This window comes from Thalassophryne amazonica, chromosome 12 (genome assembly GCF_902500255.1).
Source record: "Thalassophryne amazonica chromosome 12, fThaAma1.1, whole genome shotgun sequence".
In the NCBI taxonomy this organism is placed as follows: domain Eukaryota; kingdom Metazoa; phylum Chordata; class Actinopteri; order Batrachoidiformes; family Batrachoididae; genus Thalassophryne; species Thalassophryne amazonica.
In genome coordinates, this window is record NC_047114.1 from 16,181,735 (window position 1) to 16,205,001 (window position 23,267).

The 23,267-nt window shown below is 42.9% G+C and overlaps 1 protein-coding gene across 2 annotated transcripts in view; it reads right to left on the reverse strand.

Annotated features, from left to right (window-relative positions):
- Nucleotides 1-23,267, reverse strand: part of tmem68 (transmembrane protein 68) — an 81,091-nt gene that overhangs the window by 4,196 nt on the left and 53,628 nt on the right. For both annotated transcript variants that reach the window (XM_034182409.1, XM_034182408.1), the window contains 3 exons: nt 18,533-18,700; nt 12,424-12,617; nt 3,519-3,579 (listed from right to left, as the gene is read on the reverse strand). In XM_034182409.1, the coding sequence (XP_034038300.1) occupies nt 3,519-3,579; nt 12,424-12,617; nt 18,533-18,700 (423 nt within the window). The remainder of the gene's footprint in view (nt 1-3,518; nt 3,580-12,423; nt 12,618-18,532; nt 18,701-23,267) is intronic.

Consider the following 23,267-nt stretch of genomic DNA (forward strand, 5'->3'; position numbering starts at 1 on the left):
CTTTCTTGATGCTGATCCTCACTCACTCATCTTCAACAGCCCCTGTGATCAGGTTGGGGGACAACACCTCCAGCAGGGGGCCCCAAACGTCCCTTTCCTAGGCCACATTAACCACCTCACTGACTGGGGGATTCCGAGGCGTTCCCAGGCCAGTGTGGTGACATACTATAATCTCTCCACCTTGTCCTGGGTTTTCCCCGGGGTTTCCTCCCAGGTGGATGTGCCTGGAACACTAGGGTGACCCTTATATGATGCTAATTTTTGTTTTGTTTTTAGAAATATTGAACTCTCACCCTCTCATTTGTTTCACCACTACTAGAAACTAATATCTCTGAAATTTTCTCATAATAGACAGTGATTTAGGGTATACTCAATCCACTAATGTTTTCCAGTTTTCTATTTTTCAGGTAAATCAAGGTTTAGTTGGTGACAGGTGTTGTGGTTTCTTCCATTTCTGATTTACTAATGACTATGGCCGCTTTACGCAAGCAAGATGAAGTATACTTGCTAGGAAGAAAGAAGGACTACCTGACAGGGTGCAACCTGCCACCTATTGGTGATGTAAATGGTAAATGGACTGCATTTATATAGTGCTTTTCCATTTGCATGAGACAGCATCATTTGTAAAGACAAATGATGCTTCACATTCACCCCAATGTCAGGGTGCTGCCATACAAGGCACTCACTACACACCGGGAGCAACTAGGGGATTAAGGACCTTGCCCAAGGGCCCTTAGTGATTGTCCAGTCAGGCTGGGATTTGAACTGAGGATCCTCTGGTCTCAAGCCCAATGCTTAACCCCTAGACCATCACATCCCCAAAAGCCAGCGCAATGCTTCAAACCTGCACCAACAAAATACAGTTGTATGCAAACGTTTGGGCACCCCTGATAATTTTTATGATTTTCCTTTATAAATCATTGGTTGTCTGGATCAGAAATTTCAGTTAAATATATCATATAACTCAATTTTAGTTTCATCAGTTCACAGCATCTTATTCCAAAATGAAGCTGGCTTGTCCAAATGTGCTTTAGCATACCTCACGCGACTGTTTGTGGCGTGTACGCAGAAAAGGCTTTCCTCTGCATTACAGCATCTCCTTGTGCAAAGTAAGCTGTATAGCTGAACGATGCACAGAGACACTATCTGCAGCAAGATCATGTTGTAGGTCTTTGGAGCAGGTCTGCGGGTTGACTATGACTGTTCTCACCATCCTTCACTTCAGCTTATCTGAGATTTTTCTTGGCCTGCCACTTCGGGCCTTAACTAGTACTGTGCCTGTGATCTTCTGTTTCCTCACTATGTTCCTCACAATGGAAACTGACAACTGAAATCTCTGAGATAGCTTTTTGTATCCTTCCTCTAAACCAGGGGTGGGCAGCGAGGGCCGAGACACTGCAGGTTTTCCTTGCAACCAATCATCTCAGCAGGTGATTTGCTGATGAGCTTCTCCCATGAACATAAACACCTGATCGTCAATGAAATCACCTGCTGAGGTGACTGGTAGTAAGGAAAACCTGCAGCGTCTCGGCCCTTCACGGCACATGATTGCCCACCTCTGCTCTAAACCATGATGTTGAACAATCTTTGTTTTCAGGTCATTTGAGAGTTGTTTAGAGGCTCCCATGTTGCCACTCATTAAAAGAGATGCAAAGAGGGGAAACATTTGCAAATGGCCACTTTAAATACCCTTTCTCATGACTGGATTCACCTGTGTAAGGAGGTCAAGGGTCAATGAGCTTACCAAACCAATTTTGTGTTCCAATAATTAGTGCTAAATGTATTCAAATCAATAAAATGACAAGGGTGCCCAAATTTATTCACCTGCCCAATTTTGTTTAACTAATTACGTAAAGCTAGGACATCTTACTACTCATCACTAATTGAAGAAATAAAAACAACCCCAGGTTTCTTTTCAGCACTGTAGCCAGGCTGACAAAGAGTCAGAGCTCTATTGAGCCGAGTATTCCTTTAACTTTAACTAGTAATGACTTCATGACTTTCTTTGCTAATAAAATTTTAACTATTAGAGAAAAAATTACTCATAACCATCCCAAAGACGTATCGTTATCTTTGGCTGCTTTCAGTGATGCCGGTATTTGGTTAGACTCTTTCTCTCCGATTGTTCTGTCTGAGTTATTTTCATTAGTTACTTCATCCAAACCATCAACATGTCTATTAGACCCCATTCCTACCAGGCTGCTCAAGGAAGCCCTACCATTATTTAATGCTTTGATCTTAAATATGATCAATCTATCTTTATTAGTTGGCTATGTACCACAGGCTTTTAAGGTGGCAGTAATTAAACCATTACTTAAAAAGCCATCACTTGACCCAGCTATCTTAGCTAATTATAGGCCAATCTCCAACCTTCCTTTTCTCTCAAAAATTCTTGAAAGGGTAGTTGTAAAACAGCTAACTGATCATCTGCAGAGGAATGGTCCATTTGAAGAGTTTCAGTCAGGTTTTAGAATTCATCATAGTACAGAAACAGCATTAGTGAAGGTTACAAATGATCTTCTTATGGCCTCAGACAGTTGACTCATCTCTGTGCTTGTTCTGTTACACCCCAGTGCTGCTTTTGATACTGTTGACCATAAAATTTTATTACAGAGATTAGAGCATGCCATAGGTATTAAAGGCACTGCGCTGCGGTGGTTTGAATCATATTTATCTAATAGATTACAATTTGTTCATGTAAATGGAGAATCTTCTTCACAGACTAAGGTTAATTATGGAGTTCAATCAATCAATCAATCAATCAATCAATTTTATGTATATAGCGCCAAATCACAACAAACAGTTGCCCCAAGGCGTTTTATATTGCAAGGCAAGGCCATACAATAATTACGTAAAAACCACAACGGTCAAAACGACCCCCTGTGAGCAAGCACTTGGCGACAGTGGGAAGGAAAAACTCCCTTTTAACAGGAAGAAACCTCCAGCAGAACCAGGCTCAGGGAGGGGCAGTCTTCTGCTGGGACTGGTTGGGGCTGAGGGAGAGAACCAGGAAAAAGACATGCTGTGGAGGGGAGCAGAGATCAATCACTAATGATTAAATGCAGAGTGGTGCATACAGAGCAAAAAGAGAAAGAAACACTCAGTGCATCATGGGAACCCCCCAGCAGTCTAAGTCTACAGCAGCATAACTAAGGGATGGTTCAGGGTAAGAGTAGAAGTAGTAGCTTTCAGGCTCCTCTCCTGTGGAACCAGCTCCCAATCAGATCAGGGAGACAGACACCCTCTCTACTTTTAAGATTAGGCTTAAAACTTTCCTTTTTGCTAAAGCTTATAGTTAGGGCTGGATCAGGTAACCCTGTGTTCGTCTGCTATATGATATATTTAGCTGAAATTTCTGATCCAGACAACCAATGAGTTATAAAGGAAAATCATGAAAATTATCAGGGGTGCCCACACTTTTGCATAGAACTGTATTTCCCCTCTCGTCTGTGTGGTCGAGATTAAAAACAAATGAGCGTGAACATGCAAACAAACGAGTTGCTTTCACGAACACTTACTGAGTGTTCCCAGAGATCTGAAGCCTTCCCGAACATTCTGAGTAAACATTGGAATTAGTGGCTGAAAGGAAAACCAAGAGATAAAAGACAAGATTACTGAATGAAAACACAAAGAACAAAAAATTACAAAACACACTGCATTCAGACAATAGATGATATTTTACATTGGGGGGGAGTTCAGATGACATTATTAACAGCAGTCGTAACTCCTGCCTGCATTGCGATAATCTCTGATAATGTCAGATCAATCTCAGGAGATAAATGATCACAGATTAAAATAATTTAATCTGACAAACGTTTGTCCAGAGGCTGCAACTGCTTAGTGAAATCTAATCAAATTGTGTACATTACCATGGAAATATGGTCTACTATTTTTATAAGGTTTCAGCACAGTGAGCAGGTCAGAACACTGGACCACGATGCCAGTTACCACCAGACTTATTCCAGAAGAGATGAAATGATGACACAGATGCCAGATAGTTCCAGTTTTGTATCACTCATTAAAAACAACTCATCTGTGAATAACATGATTTGTTAATACAAGTCAAGCCAAGTCTGGGAGCTAAGCTGGTGTCACACTTTGAGGCATCCACACCACAGAACCACCATGGGTGCTGGATGCCAACCACCAAGGCAGATAATCAGTCAATCTACATCCTCTCAAAAGCAACCATCTGTGTGTTGCATCCAGGTGAAACATGGGCATGTCTTTGGTCTTCTGCAGCCACTGTGGTCCTCAAAACAAAGGGACCTTTTTACTGGATCACATAGAGAAACACGCCACAAAGCCAAAATGCCAAAACTGATGTGCCCTCACAATGCAAGTGACACTCCTCATCTTCGTCCCTACGTAAGCACTCGTTTGACACAAAGTCATTCCCCTGTTACCCAAGGATCCTCCAAAGGGACCTATGCCCAAAAATCACAGGCACACAGTCAGGCATGAAGTACTAGGACTTGGACCTTCATTCTCCTGCCAAAGTATCAGCAGCACCAAACTCCTCTGGGGCCTCATGACTACATAAGAGCTTCCCAGATGTCTTGCCAGTGGTTTTCAAACTGTGAGACATGCGTAAATCTACCAGTGAGAAGACAAAGTTTGGGGCAACCAAAAAAATTAGAAAGTAGAGGACGATCTTCATTTGCTCGTCTCCACAGTGCATCCCCGCATCACTCACCTGTGCGCATCAAAGACCCAGACTCATTGCTCGCACTAATCAAGAGCTGAGACTAGATGAGAGACTAAATATGTATAAAAGTTTAATTAATATTATTTATGTTAAAATGTGTTAGTTATGTCAGAAACATTTAGAAAGTTTTTTAAAAACATTTAAAATGTTTGAAAAGGGTGTAAAATGTGTGAAAGAATAGAAAGTTCTATAAAATGTTTAAAATGTTTACAAAGACTGTAAAATGCATAGACATAAATACATTTAAAATGTGTTGAACATGTGTAAAAGAATTTAAAAAAACAAAGATGTTGAAATTGTGTGTATATGTGTCGGTGGGAAGGGGGGGCAGCTATTCATTTGTTCTCCAGGGGGGAGCTCACTCTCCCACACTTTGAAACCCCCCGCTCTTGGCTAAGCTTCTTGTTACCATGATTTCTAGAAATTTTGGGGAAAGGTATTTGCAAAAAGGGTAAATGATTTCCTGGTTAAATACCAAACACCTTGTGGATTGTAACAGGGAGTCAGGAAACATCGAACCACCTCATTAGTTTTAATGGACTATGTTGAACAAATAACAGTAAGTGCCTTCGGCTGCTCGGAGTCGCCACAGCAAATCCAAGGTATGTGTTCTGTGTGTTGAACTGGCACAAGTTTTACACCGGATGCCCTTCCTGACGCAACTCCACATTACATGGAGAAATGTGGCAGGGGTGGAGTTTGAACCGGGAACCTTCCGCACTGAAACCAAGCGCATTAACCACTTTATTTGCTGAATAAATAACAAATAATGAAAAACAATATAGAGTAAGCGTAGTTTTTGTTTGTTTACAGAAAGCCAAAAGAATTATCAGTATTAAACATTGTTAAAGTACTATTGTATTGAAAATGACTTGTAAGCAAGAAAGAAATTTGAAACATTGGTTGAGAAAGTGTAGAAGAAAGGCTGTTGTTCTGGAGACTAGAAAAATGAGTCTTGGACTAAGGACTGGAGTGAAAACGATAAGCGTGTGACAAGATGGCTGAAGTCAGCTCGAAACAGCTGTTTGGGATCACACAAGAGTTATATGAGAACAAACATATTCAGTACATCTGACTGCCATCTTAAAGCATTGATCAAGGGGAGCCTGCCTCTACAAGGTGCTTACAAAACTGAATATTAAATCTTGCAAAGCAGAATATTGAATATGACAATATTTTCTGTTTCTCTTTCTCTGTGTGACCTGTACTATCGAATACATATAGTCCAAAAGCCTGACATTCAAATGTCTGAGATTTGGTTGAGCATTTCAAGAATCATTGTATGATTAAAAACAATGATGTTATTAAAACACGTAGCAGTAGGCAAGTGTTAGCACACATCACTGGAAATTTGCACAGATGGGCCGCCATTTTGAGCCATAGGCTTTGCCATGTCTCAATAGGAGTTAGCACAGTTAGCACACAGTTGCTACTTATGGATTTACATATTATTGGATTTACCAATTATTCTAAATGAAAAACTTTTCTTTTTAGTTTTTACAAATTATTCTAAATGAAAAAACCTTTTTTTAGCTTGTTTGGGTTGCACAACACAATGCACAAGGAAATGTACGTCCTAAGAGAGGTTTGCAATACACCGTTTGAAGAAATACATATGGACTTTATAGAACTTAATCCATGTGAAAGGAAAAACATTGCCTAGTGATTATACACCTATGCCAGTCAATGCCAGTGAAGAAACCTGCAGATCTGTTTCCCATTGCGGTGCTACTCACGATATCTAACGAAAAGGCTAAAATGAATGTTTTAACTGTTTGTAATACTTCTAATCTTGTTGCTATTTTTTCTTCTCTTCTCCCTCTGACCACTCATGGGGTGAATAGGTAAGGCAGATACCAAATAGATCATCATGACAAACACAATAATCTCTAGCACAAAGTGGTAATGTTGTGATGACACGAAACACAGAAATGACAGTTATGTACAGTGAGGCAAATAAGTATTTGATCCACTGGTGATATTGCAAGTTTTCCCACCTACAAAGAATGGAGAGGTCTGTAATTTATATCGTAGGTACACTTCAAAGAGACAGAATAAAAAAATAATAAAAAGAAATCAGAAAATCACATGATTTTAAATAATTAAGATGGATTTTATTGCATGAAATAAGTAGTCGATCACCAACCAACCAGCAAGAATTCTGGCTCTCACAGACCTGTTGGTTTGTATTTAAGAAGCCCTCCTATTCTGCACTCTTCACCTGCATTAATTGCACCTGTTTGAACTTGTTACTTGCATAAAAAACACCTGTACACACAATCAATCACACTCCAACCTAATCACCTAATCACCATGGCCAAGACCAGAATGGGGAAGAAAGGGGATTTAAGTGACTTTGTATGTGTCATGGTTGTTGGTGCCAGATGGGGTGGTCTGAGGATTTCAGAAACTGCTGATCTACTGGGATTTTCACAGACAACCATCTCTAGGGTTTACAGAGTAGTCCGAAAAAGAAAAGCTATCCAGTGAGCAGCAGTTGTGTTGACAAAAATGCCTTGTCGAGGTCAGAGGAAAATGGGCAGACTGATGTTATCATATCAATATGGACCAACATCTCTGGGGAATGTTCCAAACTCCTTGTTGAATTTATGCCACCAAGAATTAAGACCGCTCTGAAGGCAAAGGTCCAACCTGGTACTAGCAAGGTGTACCTAATAAAGTGGCTGGTGAGTGTATTGCGTACTCAAATGTTGCTTTGCTGTTATTCACATAAACACCCAGTTATTGTCTCACCCACAGTGCCATTTTTTATTTAAATTCTCTGTGCATGCTCAACTTGGTGCAGCACAGATGTGCACAAACTAATCAAGCATGGCAACTAATTACATCTTGTGGCCCTTTGAGTGCTCAAAACAAATAAGCCTCATTTACTCCTCTCTGACTGCAGAACTCTGTATCAATCACAGACGGAGAGATGGACAGACGGACAGAGGGGACAGACGGGACAGCCTTGCAGCGCTGCACAGTTCCCGCTCCTCTGCTGCACACCATAATGTGTGCACTGTAGTTCTTCTGTAATATACTAATGCAACACTGCGTTACTCTGATATGGCACAACTGTATCATCATGTATCTGAGGAAGGGTGACAAAAGAATAATTGCAAGAAAATGCCTCAGCTGATAATGCATGCTGAGTGAATCACACGTATGTGATGGGGTATTTGGAGTTGCAGAGCAGATGGTCTGTGTGCGCTGTAAAATTACTGACTGTAAAAAAGTGGAATTTTGATTTTGTCTTCCTGGGTGGGTCTGAATTTATCTGAGTGCCCAAGTACGAGGTCTGTTAGAAAAGTATCCAACCATTTTATTTTTTTCAAAACCTGATGGATTTGAATCACGTGCATTTAGCATGAGCCAACCTTGAACCTTCGTGCGCATGCGTGATTTTTTTCGCGCCTGTCGGTTGCGTCATTTGCTTGTAAGCAGCCTTTGTGTGAGGATGGGTGTAGTCTCTCTTCGTTTTTTCTTTGCAAGGAAATGGCGGAACGACTGGAGCAGCACGACTGCATCAAATTTTGCCAGAAACTGGGCGACAGCCAGGTGGAAACCATTCGGATTATTCAGACGGCTTTCGGTGACGATCCTATGGGCATCACACAGATTAAGGAGCGGTACAACTGGTTTAAAGATGGCCGCACAATGGTGGAGAGCGCGCCGTGCTCCGGTCGGCCATCAACATGCTGAAATGACCAGATCATTCCAAAGTGAATGCTGTGGTGATGTGGGACCGTTGTGTGACTATCCGAGAAATTGTGGAAGAGGTGGACATCAGCACTTTTTCGGCACATTCCACTGTGACAGAAGATTTTGCCATGAAAAGAGTTGCAGCGAAATTCATGCCGATGGCTTTGGCACGAAGCTGATGGCGCAGCAAAAACGCCTTCGTGTTGAAGTCTCACAGGACATGTTGTGACATGCCCACCTCGTCCACAATTTCTTGGATAGTCACACGACTGAAAAGCCACCGAAAGCCATCTGAATCTTCCGAATGGTGGAAGAGCTGGGCATGTTACAGCATGTCCTGTGAGGCTTCAACACAAAGGCGCTTTTGCTGCGTCATCAGCTTCATGCCGATTAATTTCGCTGCAACTCTTTTCATTGCAAAATCTTCTGTCAAAGTGGAATGTGCCCAAAAAGTGCTGATGTCCACCTCTTCCACAATTTCTCGGATAGTCACACGACAGTCCCGCATCACCACAGAGTTCACTTTGGAAATGATCTGGTCATTTCTGCATGTTGATGGCCGCCCGGAGCGTGGCTCGCTCTCCACCGTTGTGCGGCCGTCTTTAAACCGGTTGTACCGCTCCGTAATCTGTGTGATGCCCATAGGATCATCGCTGAAAGCCGTCTGAATAATCCGAATACTTTCCACCTGGCTGTCGCCCAGTTTCTGACAAAATCTGATGCAGTCGCGCTGCTCCAGTCGTTCCGCCATTTCCTTGCAAAGAAAAAAACGACGAGAGACTACACCTATCCTCACACAAAGGCTGCTTACAAGCAAATGACGCAACCGACAGGCGTGAAAAAAATCATGCATGCGCACAAAGGTTCAAGGTTGGCTCATGCAAGCACACGTGATTCAAATCCATCAGGTTTTTGAAAAAAATAAAAAGGTCGGATACTTTTCTAACAGACATCGTATAGCTGAGGAGTGTGATAGACCTTGGAATAGACCTTACCTCCCCGGTAAGGTCTATTCCAGAGTACTGGAGAGGAGAATTAAATCGATGGTTGAACCTTGAATTCAGGTGGAGCAGTGTGGTTTTCTTCCTGGTCGCGGCACACTGGACAAGCTCTACACGCTCCATCGGGTGCTCGAGGGTTCATGGGAGTTTGCCCAACCAGTCCACATGTGTTTTGTGGATCTGGAGAAGGAGTTCGACCGTGTCCCTCGGGGCACCCTGTGGGGGGTGCTCTGGGAGTACGGGGTCCGGGGTCCTTTGCTAAGGGCTATCCGGTCCCTGTACGACCGCAGCAGGAGCTTGGTTCGCATTGCCGGTATTAAGTCAAACCTGTTTCCAGTGCATGTTGGCCTCCGCCAGGGCTGCCCTTTGTCACCCGTTCTGTTCATTATTTTTATGGACAGAATTTCTAGGCACAGCCAGGGTGTAGAGGGGGTCTGGTTTGGGAACCACAGAATCTCGTCTCTGCTGTTTGCGGACGATGTGGTTCTGTTGGCTTCGTCAAATCAGGACCTTCAGCGTGCACTGGGGCGGTTTGCAGCCGAGTGTGAAGCGTCCGGGATGAAAATCAGCACCTCCAAGTCCAAGGCCATGGTTCTCGACTGGAAAAAGGTGCTTTGCCCTCTTCAGGTCGGTGGAGTGTCCTTGCCTCAAGTGGAGGAATTTAAGTATCTCGGGGTCTTGTTTACGAGTGAGGGACGGATGGAGCGTGAGATCGATAGACGGATCGGTGCAGCATCTGCAGTGATGCGGTCGCTGTATCGGACGATCGTGGTGAACAGAGAGCTGAGTAGGGGGGCAAAGCTCTCGATTTACCGATCGATCTACGTTCCAATCCTCACCTATGGTCATGAGATTTGACTCATGACCGAAAGAACGAGATTGCGAGTACAAGCGGCCGAGATGAGTTTCCTCTGCAGGGTGGCTGTGCAATCCCTTAGAGATAGGGTGAGGAGCTCGGTCACTCGGGAGGAACTCAGAGTCGAGCCGCTGCTCCTCCACATCAAAAGGAGTCAGTTGAGGTGGCTCGGGCATCTTTTCCGAATGCCCCCTGGACGCCTCGCTGGAGAGGTGTTCCGGGCACGTCCCATTGGGAGGAGGCCCCGGGGACCCAGGACACGCTGGAGGGACTACATTTCTCGGCTGGCTTGGGAACGCCTTGGAGTTCCCCCGGAGGAGCTGGGGGAGGTGTGTGTGGATCGGGAGGTCTGGGCAGCTTTGCTTGAGCTGCTGACCCCGCGACCTGACTCTGGATAATGCGGAAGAAAATGGATGGATGGATGGATGGACATAGTATAGCCAACATATGGGGAGCACTGCCAACATATGGCAGGATATAAACACCACAGACAAGTCTTTAACTTGTCAGCAGGAGTTTGAAAGTATATGTACAAGAATGAAGTCAACTGAAAGAATCTGCAACAAGCTAATCACTGCATGATGATAAAAACACCACAGTGAAGAGAAAGTATGGTGGCGTCAGCATCACACTGCAGGGACGCTTCTCTGATGCAGACCTAACAGACTTGTGAGGCTAAAGGCTTGGTTACACATAGACGGTTTTGTCAGCGGGTAGTACGTAGACCGAAGTTCGCGGTAGTTCCGGCAGTTTTCGCGGTGGAAAGGGGCGGAGCACGCGCAGCGGGGCTCCTCCTTGCTCTTTCCCCCCAAAAACTCTGTCATAATTGTTTAGAAACCAGTCATCATTTGTTTTATTATACATCTGTGTAGTTAATTAATAAAATATTCTCTACAGACAATTCGCTCGCACACACGTAAAAAAAAAGAGAAAGAAATAAAGAAACTCCGCTCCTTGCTGCTGCTGTTTGCAGCGGGGCTCCTCCTCGCTCTTTCCCCAAAAAACCTCTGTCATAATTGTGTTTAGAAGCCAGTCACCATTTGCTTTATTATACAGCTGTGTAGCTAATAAGCAAAATAATCTCCAGGACGATTCTCACGCACATGCACGTAAAATAAAAAGAAAAAGAAAAAGAAACTCCGCTCCACACTGCTGTGGTGCTGCTGCTTGCTCCAAAAACTCTGTCATGATTGTAAAATAAAGGACAAAAGAGACATAAGTCCTGCTCACAGGCTGCTACCAGATACAGGACATGTTCACATCTTCAAACTCCAGACATCTCCACGTCACTACATATTCAGTCCCTGATTGGTCATCGCGGCGTGACGAGAACTGCGGCACTACAGGAAGCGGCAGGATGAAACGGCGATTAAAAAGTATCAAACGCCATTGTTCGCGTTGTCGCTGTTGTCATGGGAGGTCTCCGGGAGCGCTCCCGGAATTATTCGACATGTTGAATAATTTTTTCGACGATTCCCGATAAAGATGGAACTAAGCCACACACCCTAGTGCCAGCGTTAACAACGGCGTGTGATCCTTAAGACAGCCAAAAACTCTTCCGGGACGCTTCCGGGAGCTCTTACCGTCTGTGTGTAAATGGGGCTTAACATGAATACAGAAAAATACAGGGAAATCCTGGGAAGAAACCTGATACCATGTGTAAATCACTATGCATTTGACATTTTTTCCAGCAAGGCAATAATAATTTCAAGCATGAAGAAAAATCTACACTGGATTATGTTGTAGATGTCTAGACAGACTCTCTAAAAGAGTCTTCACTCACTGTCCCAACATTAAAAAAATGGAGCTCAACCACGTCTGCAAATAAACACGAGGACAAACACTGTCTCCAGGTGTGGAAAGCAGACACACACCTATCCATCTGAGTTAAAGGTTGGACATATTACAGGTCAGTGTCAAGCCTGGCAACATTAACATGAAAAACAATGCTATGCTGTCTGGCCTGAAATGCCCTAACCCTGCAATGTTATCATGCTCATACTGTTCCAAGTAAGAAAGAAAAGTGTTCCCAATGCTACAAGTGAGCATAAATTGCAAGAAAACTCTGGAGTTTAACAGGAATCAAAACACTCTGTGATAAATTTTAAATGACTGATGAGAAAGGTCAACAGTATACAGGAAGAACAACATACCACTTGAGAATCTATAGCGACTTGAGCAAAGCCTTTGCGTTTGCCCCAAAGCAGGGGGTAGGTCTCATCACTGAAGAGCGCCTCCCGCACGCCACCTGGAGAAATACCCAACAGGTGACCATTCCTCAGTGCACGAACACACTCCTCCTGTGGACCATGGATTACACTGAACACCTCCAAAAGTAACTTGAAACCTTGAAACAGCACAGGACAAAAAAACCAACAACAAACAAACAAAACAAACAAACAAAAAAACAAAAGAAAAGATTAACCTAAATAAATGAAAAATCATCATGATTTAGCCATGTTGTAGTTATTCTGCTTGTACACAATGGACTTTAATGAGGAGTCCAAATTGTCGTTAATGGTAATGCACCAGAAGTAACCAGATCCTATCTGCCATGCTGACGTTACTCAGAGAGTGCTGAGGAGACACCTGACACCCCACAGACGAGGGACAGCTGTTGGGTATTGACTGACTCTCAGTCACTGTTAATGACCTGCATGTTATTCACGCCTGCTGTTTATGATACAATATGTTATGACAGCGTGCGACTTGATTATCACATATGGGTGATGAGCTGGTTTTTAAACAGCAGACGTGAAGAACATGCACGTCATACCAGTAGATGCTGCTATGGTCTCCTTCAGCTTTGCACAGTGTCCTCAGCACCATTTGCCATTCACTGGCGGTGTCACATTTCACGCATGTACACACATAATACTCACCCAACACAAACATACAACGTCAACATACAAGTGCAGCGTTCTATTAAGTCGTACTGTGTGAGGCACTGGCAGGCTTAATGTGCATGTTTTAGGGCCCCTTCACACATAGTGCAAAGTTTAGACGAAGTGCACACCGTGTAATGTCATCCCTGTCTCCAATGCCTTGTACACCTGTTGCTACAACTATTTGTGCACAGAACCACCTGAAAGATAAAGTGTGCACCGTGTGAAATGTGTGACCAGTCGCACTCTTGGCACAATAATAGACTGCAGACAATCACTTTCATACTTGCAGAGAAATTTGTCTAAGTCCCACACGAGTGTGGCTTTGGTGTGTGTGCTGAGATGACAGGAGGTGTGTCCTCCCACTGAAGCAGCTGTGGAAATCTGTGGATCTGGACAATCCAACTGGACACCACGTACTGTGTTTGGAGGGACATGGACAAACAACTGCCCACTGTGACGCACGTGTGTCTTTTTGCTGTTATCAAGTGGACATAAATAAAAACATATATCACTGTGGCGACGTGCTGCAGCAAGTGAGCGCACGCATGGCGCGCACATGGACAAGCTGCTCCCAGGTTAAAACGGACCGTCAGATCAGAACACGCAGCAGGTGATCTCACTGTCACATCACCCACGTGAGGTCTGTCCCACAAGACACTGGGCCCTGCGGCGCATCGTCCACAAGACACGCGCGTGGCCGGTTGGAGACATGCCAGCACATGTGTACATGAATGAGACGAGCAAACTGCTTCTCATTCATGTAATTTCTTGACTGTATGTCAGTGACCATGGGCCATCTACAGAGGAACTGACAGATATTTGTATTGCTCGCTTGATAAATGCGGTGTTTTTCTATGGTGTGTGATTTAATTTTTTTTTGTAATTCTTCCATGTCCTTCTTGATATGAGGCAGATTCCCACAGCTTTTAAAGAACAGCTCCGTAGCTCAGTGGTAAGGTCTCTGACTGGTAATCAAAGCTTTTGAATGGAGCGGATTCACATCCAGTGGGTTGTATGTTTTTGTTTTTTTTTGTTTATATTCAAATCAAATCAAATAAATTTTATTTATATAGCGCCAAATCACAACAAACAGCTGCCCCAAGGCGCTTTATGTTGTAAGGCAAGGCCACACAATAATTACGGAAAAACCCAACGGTCAAAACGACCCCCTGTGAGCAAGCACTTGGCGACAGTGGGAAGGAAAAACTCCCTTTTAACAGGAAGAAACCTCCAGCAGAACCAGGCTCAGGGAGGGGCAGTCTTCTGCTGGGACTGGTTGGGGCTGAGGGAGAGAACCAGGAAAAAGACATGCTGTGGAAGAGAGCAGAGATCAATCACTAATGATTAAATGCAGAGTGGTGCATACAGAGCAAAAAGAGAAAGAAACACTCAGTGCATCATGGGAACCCCCCAGCAGTCTAAGTCTATAGCAGCATAACCAAGGGATGGTTCAGGGTCACCTGATCCAGCCCTAACTATAAGCTTTAGCAAAAAGGAAAGTTTTAAGCCTAATCTTAAAAGTAGAGAGGGTGTCTGTCTCCCTGATCTGAATTGGGAGCTGGTTCCAGAGGAGAGGAGCCTGAAAGCTGAAGGCTCTGCCTCCCATTCTACTTTTACAAACCCTAGGAACTACAAGTAAGCCTGCAGTCTGAGAGCGAAGCGCTCTATTGGGGTGATATGGTACTATGAGGTCCCTAAGATAAGATGGGACCTGATTATTCAAAACCTTATAAGTAAGAAGAAGAATTTTAAATTCTATTCTAGAATTAACAGGAAGCAAATGAAGAGAGGCCAATATGGGTGAGATATGCTCTCTGCTTCTAGTCCCTGTCAGTACTCTAGCTGCAGCATTTTGAATTAACTGAAGGCTTTTCAGGGAACTTTTAGGACAACCTGATAATAATGAATTACAATAGTCCAGCCTAGAGGAAATAAATGCATGAATTAGTTTTTCAGCATCACTCTGAGACAAGACCTTTCTAATTTTAGAGATATTGCGCAAATGCAAAAAAGCAGTCCTACATATTTGTTTAATATGCGCATTGAATGACATATCCTGATCAAAAATGACCCCAAGATTTCTCACAGTATTACTAGAGGTCAGGGTAATGCCATCCAGAGTAAGGATCTGGTTAGACACCATGTTTCTAAGATTTGTGGGGCCAAGTACAATAACTTCACTTTTATCTGAGTTTAAAAGCAGGAAATTAGAGGTCATCCATGTCTTTATGTCTGTAAGACAGTCCTGCAGTTTAGCTAATTGGTGTGTGTCCTCTGGCTTCATGGATAGATAAAGCTGGGTATCATCTGCGTAACAATGAAAATTTAAGCAATGCTGTCTAATAATACTGCCTAAGGGAAACATGTATAAAGTGAATAAAATTGGTCCTAGCAGAGAACCTTGTGGAACTCCATAATTAACCTTAGTCTGTGAAGAAGATTCCCCATTTACATGAACATATTGTAATCTATTAGATAAATATGATTCAAACCACTGCAGCACAGTGCCTTTAATACCTATGGCATGCTCTAATCTCTGTAATAAAATTTTATGGTCAACAGTATCAAAAGCAGCACTGAGGTCTAACAGAACAAGCACAGAGATGAGTCCACTGTCTGAGGCCATAAGAAGATCATTTGTAACTTTCACTAATGCTGTTTCTGTACTATGATGAATTCTAAAACCTGACTGAAACTCTTCAAATAGACCATTCCTCTGCAGATGATCAGTTAGCTGTTTTACAACTACCCTTTCAAGAATTTTTGCGAGAAAAGGAAGGTTGGAGATTGGCCTATAATTAGCTAAGATAGCTGGGTCAAGTGATGGCTTTTTAAGTAATGGTTTAATTACTGCCACCTTAAAAGCCTGTGGTACATAGCCAACTAATAAAGATAGATTGATCATATTTAAGATCGAAGCATTAATTAATGGTAGGGCTTCCTTGAACAGCCTGGTAGGAATGGGGTCTAATAGACATGTTGATGGTTTGGATGAAGTAACTAATGAAAATAACTCAGACAGAACAATCGGAGAGAAAGAGTCTAACCAAATACCAGCATCACTGAAAGCAGCCAAAGATAACGATATGTCTTTGGGATGGTTATGAGTAATTTTTTCTCTAATAGTTAAAATTTTATTAGCAAAGAAAGTCATGAAGTCATTACTAGTTAAAGTTAAAGGAATACTCGGCTCAATAGAGCTCTGACTCTTTGTCAGCCTGGCTACAGTGCTGAAAAGAAACCTGGGGTTGTTCTTATTTTCTTCAATTAGTGATGAGGAGTAGTAAGATGTCCTAGCTTTACGGAGGGCTTTTTTATAGAGCAACAGACTCTTTTTCCAGGCTAAGTGAAGATCTTCTAAATTACTGAGACGCCATTTCCTCTCCAACTTACGGGTTATCTGCTTTAAGCTGCGAGTTTGTGAGTTATACCACGGAATCAGGCACTTCTGATTTAAGGTTCTCTTTTTCAGAGGAGCTACAGCATCCAAAGTTGTCTTCAATGAGGATGTAAAACTATTGACGAGATAATCTATCTCACTCACAGAGTTTAGGTAGCTACCAGCACTGTGTTGGTATATGGCATTAGAGAACATAAAGAAGGAATCAAATCCTTAAACCTAGTTACAGTGCTTTCTGAAAGACTTCTAGTGTAATGAAACGTATTCCCTACTGCTGGGTAGTCCATCAGAGTAAATGTAAATGTTATTAAGAAATGATCAGACAGAAGGGAGTTTTCAGGGAATACTGTTAAGTCTTCAATTTCCATACCATAAGTCAGAACAAGATCTAAGATATTATTAAAGTGGTGGGTGGACTCATTTATATTTTGAGCAAAGCCAATGCAGTGTTGAGGCTGTCATTCTCAGCATCTGTGTGGATGTTAAAATCTAAATCTAAAATATTCTACATAAGCAGTGCGATGTGGTTCCACAGGTACTGGCTGGTTTTTATATTTTATTTATTCTACATAAGCAGTACGATGTGGTTCCACAGGTACCGGCTGGTTTTTATTTTTTATTTATTCCACATAAGCGGTGCGATGTGGTTCCACAGGCGCAGGCTGGTTTTTATATATTCTACATAAGCGGTGCAATGTGGTTCCACAGGTACCGGCTGTTTTTATAATATTTCCTCCACATAGGCGGCGTGATGTGCTGAGCCTGGCACCGTGCGTTCCTGCCCGAAAGACACCACACGTGCACAAACTCTCGCACCAGGTTCATGCACGCCTGCCCGTCGGTGCGATGTTTCATGGTGCGCTAATTTCGAACTGTTTCGTGCTGTTTCACCGTTTTCATCCAAACGCTGTCCAAACGTCACACTATGTGTGAAGGGGCCCTTAATGATACCAGATGAAACCTGAGTGTGAGGAGGGAACCAACAAAGACAGCGGAAAAGTTGGGCACCGTAGTCTTGTTTGAGGGTGGGTGCTAAAGGGGTAAAATGTGACACAATTTTACCCCATCTGCACGCAGCTACTCTGGCTAGCTGTATAGGCTAACATTTACCAAGACCTTGTCTTCCCTTCTTCACTGGGAACTGAAGAAACTGCACTTTTTGCAACTGCTTTGATGATTGCAGCCAAAAACAAAACAGTACACCATTTTTCCATTAGAAGTGACGCCGTTTGTGGGGCAAGACTAATCCCCGGGCGGAGTGTGCGAGTGTCAACACAATCCATTTGGAGGATGGGGGTTTCAGTAGAAACTATTTTAAACCGGCACGTCTAGAGCACCTCCGCTAGGTGACAGTGAGTATGCTTTTAAGTTTACCAAGCTGGGCCGAATGGAGCTAACTGAAGCAAAAATGAATTGAAAAGAAAGTTACTTGAACATAAAAACAGCAGCTGAATATACAGCAGAGAACAGAGTAAAGCCAGATGAAAATTTCACTGAATTAAAAACTGCATATAAAGCGAACACAATATAAACCTACACTAAGTGAAAACAAAACTGAAACTTGATTGAAAATAAAATGGTGACATAATAATTTATTAATCAACAATTTGTTAAACACTTAGAAGGTCTATGACCCCAGTGGAAAATCAAAGACCTAATCTACAGAAAGCATTGTGACATTCTGGTGTCATATGTTTTCATCAAAAAGTAACACCTTTTCCACTCAGCAAGCCGAACAATATTCACAGACTGGTCTATGGAGGAGCATTATGTGACAGACAAGACTCAGAAATGCATGAACATGGTATTTATGTCCAATCAGTCCCTGATTTGACACTAATCAAGTCAATATGTGGTCACTGAAACCACTTTTTGTCACAGTGCTCACTGAAGCTCAAGATTTATTTCTACATATAAACATAGCACACGCACACACATTCTACAGGTCCATCTGTGTGCATGAGTGAGTGGTACCTGGAATCTTAAAGAGAAAGTGGTCAGCTACAGAGTGGCATGTTCGGCCTTTCTGAAGGATGACCCTGGCCAGGAAGTAATAGTAGTCGACGGGGATAGCTCCATGATAGTAGACTATCAGTGCTGGCCCTTTGTCAGGGACCTTCTCCATGCCATAGATTTCATAGCCTGGTGGACAGGAGAAAACAAGATCAAACTTTATTAATCCTGAAAGAAATTCTTGTGCCAGAGACTGTCCAACAATTGCAACAATGTGTGAATAAAAACACAAAATGTCTCACATAATGCAGAAAAGTAGTACTTCACAGGCCATTCACATTGTTGTTGGTGTTTCTGCTGTGCTTACTGCAGAAGTGTGAGGAGTTACAGAGATCCTGCAGTCTAGGACTGAAGGTGCTGTGATGTGAATTCAGTGTGACGTACAAGAAGAGGCATTGTCCACTAAGTATACTCAACAAAAATATAAACGCAACACTTTTGGTTTTGCTCCCATTTTGTATGAGATGAACTCAAAGATCTAAAACTTTTTCCACATACACAATATCACCATTTCCCTCAAATATTGTTCACAAACCAGTCTAAATCTGTGATAGTGAGCACTTCTCCTTTGCTGAGATAATCCATCCCACCTCACAGGTGTGCCATACCAAGATGCTGATTAGACACCATGATTAGTGCACAGGTGTGCCTTAGACTGTCCACAATAAAAGGCCACTCTGAAAGGTGCAGTTTTGTTTTATTGGGGGGGGATACCAGTCAGTATCTGGTGTGACCACCATTTGCCTCATGCAGTGCAACACATCTCCTTCGCATAGAGTTGATCAGGTTGTCAATTGTGGCCTGTGGGATGTTGGTCCACTCCTCTTCAATGGCTGTGCGAAGTTGTGATGACGAACTGGAGTCAGGTCGAGACCCCGATGAGGACGACGAGCATGCAGATGAGCTTCCCTCAGACGGTTTCTGACAGTTTGTGCAGAAATTCTTTGGTTATGCAAACCGATTGTTTCAGCAGCTGTCCGAGTGGCTGGTCTCAGACGATCTTGGAGGTGAACATGCTGGATGTGGAGGTCCTGGGCTGGTGTGGTTACATGTGGTCTGCCGTTGTGAGGCTGGTTGGATGTACTGCCAAATTCTCTGAAACGCCTTTGGAGATGGCTTATGGTAGAGAAATGAACATTCAATACACGAGCAACAGGTCTGGTTGACATTCCTGCTGTCAGCATGCCAATTGCACGCTCCCTCAAATCTTGCGACATCTGTGGCATTGTGCTGTGTGATAAAACTGCACCTTTCAGAGTGGCCTTTTATTGTGGACAGTCTAAGGCACACCTGTGCACTAATCATGGTGTCTAATCAGCATCTTGGTATGGCACACCTGTGAGGTGGGATGGATTATCTCAGCAAAGGAGAAGTGCTCACTATCACAGATTTAGACTGGTTTGTGAACAATATTTGAGGGAAATGGTGATATTGTGTATGTGGAAAAAGTTTTAGATCTTTGAGTTCATCTCATACAAAATGGGAGCAAAACCAAAAGTGTTGCGTTTATATTTTTGTTGAGTGTAGTTTCAGTCTGACACCTCCACTGTGGACTGCAGTTCCACTCCCAGAACAGAACCAGTTTTCTTGGTGATCTTATACCCCAGTCACACTTGAGTAAAAGTAGGCCGGCAACCGCCTTGTCAGATGGAAAAAGCAGTGGTGACCGAAATACAACATGTTGCGGTGACCAATTGGTTACATAAATTGAGCATGCAGCACCCTCAACGACGACAAGTCACGAATGCCACAAAGAATACATTCTTGGCTGCTGATCACGAATGTGATGATTTGAGGCAGAGGCGTCAGGTGTCCTCAGGAACTGCTGCAACCTGTTACCATGCATTACGATTAATGGCACATGTTGTTGGAGAATTATCAGGAACCATTACGCATGGTCAAGAATAATGTTCCTTGTTGTTGCACGCTATTACGCGCCATCGCGCATAACAGTGGATCGCAAAGTTCTGTCATGTTGTGAATGAGGTGAATCCACACACACCCCATATTCATCCAACCGTCAGTTGCTGAACAATTCAGATCACTCCAGTTTTCTCCTCAAAATCCACAACAGAAGACCTTTTGACTGCATGCCATGGAGTAGCGCAGAGAGGAGGAGGAGACGGCGAGAGAGCCAGATGTGTGGCTTTACACGGCTCTCATCTTGTGCATTTTCCCAAACATCAGGCACATGCAGCAGGTGGAACACCTACAGGAGCGCGCTAAGGAGCATTGGAATGAGACTTGTAGCCGATTTGGCATCACTGTCCTCCTTCAGCATACTGCAGCAATGAAACTGAATGCGGTGCAGCAGCGTTTAATTGTGGGCATGTCAGAGAAGAATGCTGTCATGCTCTATTAAGGATCACCACTAATCAAGACGGAACAACACACTCAGCAGCGACCTCTACGACATGAGGCGAAATGAGGGTGGTGTGTAACATTTGTGGAAGATTTTTTGACAGCCAAAAACATGCTCCATGAAAATCACGAATATCACTCACCAACATGCACTATTAAGAAACCTATTCAGATGCGCTAAGTCACATTAAGAATGTCAGGAATGTGCCAAGAATAACACAAATATGACATTCGTAACGCATCTTGCCTATGTGTAAACGCAACATAATACATAAAGGCAGACAGACTGCAAACATGGCAATCATCAGTCTGTCTGCCACAAGACACAAACCATACATTTATGACTAATGCGCAGCTTAATGCCAACATCATCTGAACCAGACACTTCACATAAATCATGCAGCCACACCATGGATTTTTTTCTGATTTAGATATCAAGGAGTATATTCAGGAGTGGAGCCAGAGTTGAGCTGAAAAGGGTGCAGCAAGAACTGAGGAAGAAGATCGTAGAGGGGACCAACAGTTAAAGGAGCAAGCTGGAGAGCAAGCTCCAGCAGAACAACTTGAGGGAGGTGTGGAAGGGAATGAGAACCATCACTGGTCATGGTAAGAAGGTGGACCAGATGATGGAAGGAGACCTTCATGAGGCCAAAGAGTTAAACCTGTTCTTCAATAGGTTTGACAACATGGTCTCTGCCCACCCTTCCCAAAGCTCTTGAAGAACAAAGGGACGCACTGAAACAAAAAGAGGAGTCTAGGCACAATGTTCATCTTGACTATATAAATTTTACCTATTAATGACAAAGGGAGAGAGTTCCACCTCTGAAAATCCGCTTTGATCCTGGCAACTAGGGGAACAAAATTGGCAGAGTAAAGGGATGGTAAAGTACGAGTACACTAATCCCCAAATATTTAAACCCTGATGGGCTGAATTTGAAAGGAATATCAGACTGGTTAAGTGACAGGGCTAAAGAATTTTCAGGGTAAAATTCACTCTTTAACAGATCGGTTTTGTAGAAATGAACCAAACCTCTGCAACAAAGAAAAAATTGGAGGAATACTAATTAGTGGATCAGATACATATAAAAGAAGGTCATCTGCATGCAAGAATAACTTAAGTTCAATACCAGAAGGAATGATGCCATGGAATGAAAGGAGGAGAGGGAACAGAGGACAGCCTTGTCTAGTACCACGGAATAATATAAAATAACTGCACTGGGTATTATTTGAGATGACACTAGCCTGGGGAGGAGGTATAAAGAAGCATTATCTAAGATGCAAACTCCTCCCCAAAACTAAATCTGTTTAGTATAGGAAAGAGGTAACTGCACTTGACAGGATGAAATGCTTTCTCTGCATCCAGTGAAATAACCACCTCAGGAACAGAAGAAGAGCATGGAGAATAAATTGCATTAAATGGTGTACAGACGTTAAAAAACAGCTGACAGCTCCTAATGAAGCTATTTTGTTCCTGTGATATAATTTCAGGAAGAACCGTTTCAAGATGAGTTACTAACACTTTCGCCAAAATCTTAAGATCCACATTAAGACGCAACAGAGGTCTAAAGGACTCACATGATGTGGGATCCTTACCTTTCTTCAGTAGAAGTGATATGGATGCTTGGGTTAAAGTGGGAGGCAATGAGACACATTCTAAAGATTCATTGTAGACAGCCAGAAGGAGAGGCGCTAACTTATTCATGAACTTAAAAAAAAAAAAAAAAAAAAACAACTCATCAACTCATTAAAAAAAAACCCCATCAGGGTCTGGTGCCGTATTAGTCTGCACATTTTTAATTGAAAGCATAATTTCATCTAAGCACAGGGGTGCATCAAACCTATCAACAATCAGTGGGTCATCAGTGGAAATGTCAAGATTCTGAAGGAAGGAAGTCATATCACTTGCCTCTGGCAATGATTCAGATTCATAAAGGAAGGAGTAAATTTTTTTTTTTAATCGTTTTGACAGACGCAGGGTCTGAACTGAGACGGCCAGATGAATGCTTAATTTGACAAATTCATCGAGAGCTAGCCCAAAGTTTCAGTTGCTGCGCCAGAGATCTACTTAGCTTTTGACCATGTTCATAATAAACTGAAGAACTGTCACTGTTTCTGTAAACTCTGTGATGGATTAATGGCATTTTGTCTATCAATATTCTGAATTTTAGTGGAAAGTTCAGTTACTTCAAGCCTTCAGCTCCTGCTATGGTATGCTGAATAAGAAATAGATGCCCACGGACATAAGCTTGAGGCGATTCCCATAACAGAGAGGAGGAGGCCAAATCATTTTTATTCAGGACCAAAAAATCGTCAATTGCAGATGCAATGAAAGTAT